Below are 4,769 nucleotides of genomic sequence, written 5' to 3'. Positions count from 1 at the left end.
TGGTAATTTTGTGGGAGAAAAGAATCCCAAAAGAATACATGGAAGCGGGTAGGCGGGTTAAGAAGCAAATATTTCTAGTTGATCCCAGGAAGGGCGAAGGCCCTCCAGCTTCTTCCTACACCCACCTGCTTCCCTCCTCCCCACTTTTCATTGAGCCACATGTGCTTTCATCCCCTGTTCAGTTCCTAAATTAGAAAATGGTTTTAAAAGGTTCCAGAGAGCAGGCCATTCAGAGAAAGATGGAGAAGGCTACTCATCCTCCTGCCAGGCCCTTAGGGGCCGCTAGGCAGATTTGTGCTTTTGAACCAACAAGAGATGCTTAAATCAATACCTATTGGGACCCCACAACACCTGCTAAACATAAATGAAAAGAACCCCAAGCCCCCTCTGCATACCTCCTCCTAACAGGTTGCAGGGTAGGGAGTCTGTATTCCCATAAAGTGGAACAGAGTTAAATATGATATTCTAAACTCCTTCAGATTTCATATTGCTTTCCTCAAGGAACGGGAAAAGGGGGAGGAACTGAATTTTTGCATAAATTGGTAGGTGAGCAGAACGAGTCCTTTTTTAACCACAGACACAGGAATCACAAAAGGATGCTTCTTTCCAGAAACTGTAAGAGAAAGAAAACTAGGCATAACAAGCAGCCCACTTCAAACCTGGTCTTGCCCCAACAGCTTTAAAAAGGGAGCTTTCCCCCTGCATCTGTAAATTTGTGAGGGGGATACAACAGATGTGTCCAACACTTTAAGACTCATCCAAGAACCTGAAAAAGAACTGCAATCGTTTTGGGAGGGGGAGGGGAATCACTTTCAATATAACAGCAGGAGCACCTAAAATATGAGCAGTGAAATACTCTCCTCCCCAAGTTTTCTGGTATGTAAGGAATGTAAACAGATTTTCTTTATGGAGTGAGCAGGGAAGGACTAAAGAAAGAAAAAATGAGAGGAAGTTAAACTAAACTATCAGCTCCGTCCCTCTTCCCCCACCCCTCTTCTCCCTATGACAGTCCTATTAAAGTGCATGACGGCAGCTACACCTCTTCGGAATCTTAAAACATACATATCCCCTTTTTCCTTGCAAGAAAATGTCATTCAAGTTAATACTTCTTTGCTAAAACATCTGTCAACTGTTTTTAATGGACACTTGTTAAACCAACAACTTTTTTTTTCAAATTGGAGCAAAACAAAAGCAAGACAATACTGTAAAGTCAAGTGCTTACTTCAGCTGTCCAGCTAGAACAGTTGTGTATACAGCCCACTTGATTGTACAAAGCAACACCTTATCATATAACAATCAAAAAACTGGAGACCTTTTTGTCCCCAGATGAATATAATATCCCCTATTTGCCCTCGACATCATCTTTGGGGGAAGGGAGGTGAAACCATTGAAAAGAAAAAAAAATCAAGATGTCATAATTAGCTAATAAGGTCATTCACTATCTACACCTGCTCTTGCAGTTGAAGCAAGAGATACTTCAGTTTTCTGTTTTACTGTTCTTGTCCAAAAGCCTTAAATTAAAAAAGTAAGAGTTGAGATATATATATATATGTATATAGATATATATATGTATTTTCTTTAAATAACATATTTACATCTAATAGAAAATATAACTCTAGAGATAATCTTTCCAACCAAAACTTAAATTGGTGGTGAGGGGGGAGGGAATAAAAGAATGAATTAAGGACAGATTTTTTTCAATACTGTCCAAGAAAAGAAAAGAAAACCCAAAGCCTGCTGACCTCTGCCCAAACCCACTGGATGCCTCCTTATTTTCCTAGAAAATTCATCGCTTCTCTTTAAAGAACCCTTGGTCTGTGCTGCTCTCCTTAATGGTGACGGTCAAGAAATTTGATGTCACATCAGTCACTACTACTTTCTCCAGGTTGTTGAGGGATGGGCTCCAAGCTTCTTCCTCTGGGTCACCAAGGATCCTAGAGACAGGGATGCGAGCAATGAGGGAAGGCCTGCCAGCCTGGGTTCCTAGACCTTCTCGATATAAGCTGCCTTGGTTTGTAGAGCTGTGCAAGATCTTAGGGGCACCCAAGTCCAAGCCGCTTTGCCCTTTTGGATCTAGGAAATCTGCCCTGTGCTTGGTTAGCCTGGGAGGATAAGTCTCAGGTGCACCTAGCTTAAGGCCAGTTTCTGCTCTGGCGCTGGAAACAGCACTGGGTAACTCAGGCTCCCGCCTCCGGGCTAACTGGATCACACTATGTCCTGAACTGAACTTGGCTGCACCTGGGTTAGCTGCCTCTTCCAATTTTCTGGCTTTTAGGTAATCCACCACCACCTTGTCCCCTGGTTCCACCGATTTCCGCTTGGAGGCAACATCAGCATTTTCAGGCAGGTCTTTGTAGAGCTCCTTCCTAGGCTTTGGGCCTCGCTTTTTAAAGGCTCCGTCAGATCGGTCTTCCTCAGCCCCAACCCTGTTCTCCTGGATCGTCTCCACTCTGGAGCTGTTGGTGCTAGCAGTGGTAGAGCTGCTTTGAGGGGGCAGTGGCATTTGTCTCAGTCCTTCTCTAGCACGTGAAGTAGAGCCCAGCTCTTGGGGGGATCTTCCAGGGTAAGGAACCCGGATTCCCCTAGCAGAGTCACTACGGAATTCATAGGTTTTGGCTTTGGCTTTTGCCTGAGCCTGCAAAACACACAAAGGAACTAGATTGATTTAATAGCTTGCCACAAGTTTCATCAATGTAATTTCTAAGGCAAAGCTGGGGTTTCTCTCTTCCACATACATACGCAGTACACACTCAAAGCAGCACTCATCTTTGATCATGCCATCTTAAAAAAGAACTGGTTTTGTTGCATGTAACAATAACAGTTGCACAAAAAGTATGCCTCTCTCTCTCTTCTTCCCTTACCTTTAATAGGAAGGTTTTGGGTTTGGGACCTCGTTTCTTAGGACCATAAAGTTCCATTTCTCTTTCCCTAAAATAGGTTTTTAAGAAAGAAAAACAAACATTAACACACTTTAGAAGAAGAGAGCATTAGCTGAATAATGCTCCAAACCAGAGTAATAGGGCTGTAATAATTAAGATGGGTATGTTCCCCCACAATAGCATACCTTTCTTCAAAAGCTGCAAGCAGGCGGGCATCCAGAATATTTTCTTCAGGTTCCCAGGTACTATACCTATAGCAAAATAAGAAGGAAGTAAAAGCAAACAAAATTGAGAAGAACTAAATGTTTTTTTTTCAAAAAGCAATCCATTTTCTTATGTTCCAAAAGCTGCAAGATATCTTAAAAGTTCATCTCCTCCAGTCTTCTATTCACCAAAGCACCATACCCAGTTTTACTGCAAAACAAAGCAAGTCCACTATCATCTAAATAGAGTAGGCTGCAAGGACTGCACTGACAGTTACTTACTTCTGAGACCAGCCCTTCCATTTCACAAGATACTCCATACGTCCCTGCAGATGTCAAGAAGAGAAGACAAATTAGCATGCATTTCATAAGGAATGAGGGCGAGATGAAAGATGTTTTTTAAAAAAAATGCAATAAAACACCTATTTGCCTGCTAAAACATGCTCATAATAAAACCCAAAGGCATGCGTCAAAAAAAAATGCAAGTGGCCAAACGCGTGCCACAAAAATGCACATGCAAGCTGCAAGGGCGGAAGAGAGAGAAATCCCATCCATGAAAAAGGGGGCGTGCTGCAAAACGTGATAAAATATGCATGCAGCAATGCGTGCAGCAAAATGTATATGCAATCCAAACGTGCATGCATTTCAAGACGACGGCGACGCTTTAGATGGTGGCAATCTGCACAGCGCAAGCAGAAAGGGGGAGCGGCAGGCAGGCAGGCAGGCAGGCTCCGAAGTGCTGCTGCTGCTGCTGCAGAAAGGAGGGAGCCGAACAGGAGCAGAAGCGAAGCGAAGCGCCGCTCGTCTGCGTCTCTGCGGCCTCGCGCGGGCCTGGCGGCTCGGGGGCCGCGCGCACAAAGCCGAGGCTGCGCTGCCAGCAGCACGGAGGGCACCTACTTTGCGGATGCGTCTCTTGAGCAAGGCCTCGGCCGCGAACACCCTCTCTCCCACGGCGGAGAGCTCCATGTTTACTCGGCCGCTGGCAGTAGAAAAGCGGCGGCGGCGGCAGCGGCGGCAGCCAGCGCAGCCCAGACCATAATACTCCGCTCGCTGACGTCAGCCCTCGCCTCGCCTCGCCTGCCTCCGCACTTGTTGCTGGCCGAGCCAGCCTGCGTGCCTGCCTGCCTGGAGGAGCAGGGAGCGGAGAGAGGCCGCTGCTGCCGAAGCGCCTGGCGCTGGCTGGGCCCGGCTCTTCCCCTGCACCCGCCTCCTGCGACGTGATCCGCGTTTCAATCACAAAGGGGCGGGGCCAGGGGAGCAGGCAGGCCGAGGGGGGCGGGGAGGCCGCATCCCGGGGAGGGGGCGCTGGCGGGGAGGGGGCCTGCCGGGGCGATCGCGGGGGGGCGCGCGCGGGGGGGCGCCTTCAGCTGTCTGGCTGCGGAGGAGGGGGAGGGGTGCAAATCCAGCCAACGCTCTCCAGTCACCCCTCCCTTCCCCTTCCTCCTTCGTATGTGCGTGCGTGCGTGTGTGTGAGTGTGTGTGTGTGTGTGTACATTTGCGCGCGCGCGCCCGCAGCCTTGCTCTCTGCTGCAGCTCTCCAATCCACTAGTCCCTCGGTACCCTCCCCAGCCGTGGTGGTGGGGGATTCAGTCAATGGCATTTACAGAATCCGAAGATACGAAACGGGTATTTTTGGTTTCTGTTTTGTTTAGACCGGCTTTCGTATTCCAGCCAGAAAAACAACGTT

General features: G+C 47.7%; 1 protein-coding gene across 1 annotated transcript; it reads right to left on the bottom strand.

Moving 5' to 3' along the window:
* Positions 1 to 1,109: 1,109 nt before the first annotated feature.
* On the bottom strand, positions 1,110 to 4,246 carry CBX8 (chromobox 8). Its single transcript, XM_044456456.1, has 5 exons — positions 3,980 to 4,246; positions 3,365 to 3,408; positions 3,065 to 3,130; positions 2,862 to 2,928; positions 1,110 to 2,635 (listed from the first exon to the last, which is right to left on the bottom strand). Exons 1-5 carry the CDS (start codon positions 4,046 to 4,048, stop codon positions 1,787 to 1,789), a joined length of 1,095 nt encoding a protein of 364 aa, XP_044312391.1. The 5' UTR covers positions 4,049 to 4,246; the 3' UTR covers positions 1,110 to 1,786.
* Positions 4,247 to 4,769: the final 523 nt, after the last annotated feature.

The sequence above is a fragment of the Varanus komodoensis genome, unplaced genomic scaffold (genome assembly GCF_004798865.1).
Source record: "Varanus komodoensis strain SLA01 unplaced genomic scaffold, ASM479886v1 scaffold84, whole genome shotgun sequence".
Taxonomy (NCBI): Eukaryota; Metazoa; Chordata; class Lepidosauria; order Squamata; family Varanidae; genus Varanus; species Varanus komodoensis.
Note: the sequence above shows the minus strand (reverse complement) of the source record. Positions and strands in the feature narration are given on the sequence as shown.

Coding starts and splice junctions, on each gene's coding strand:
- CBX8 (XM_044456456.1), bottom strand. CDS start 4,048: ATGGAGCTCTCCGCCGTGGGAGAGAGGGTGTTCGCGGCCGAGGCCTTG. Junction 3,131..3,364: donor TGGAAGGGCTGGTCTCAGAA/GTAAGTAACTGT, acceptor ATTTTGCTATAG/GTATAGTACCTGGGAACCTG. Junction 2,636..2,861: donor CCAAAACCTTCCTATTAAAG/GTAAGGGAAGAA, acceptor TGTGTTTTGCAG/GCTCAGGCAAAAGCCAAAGC.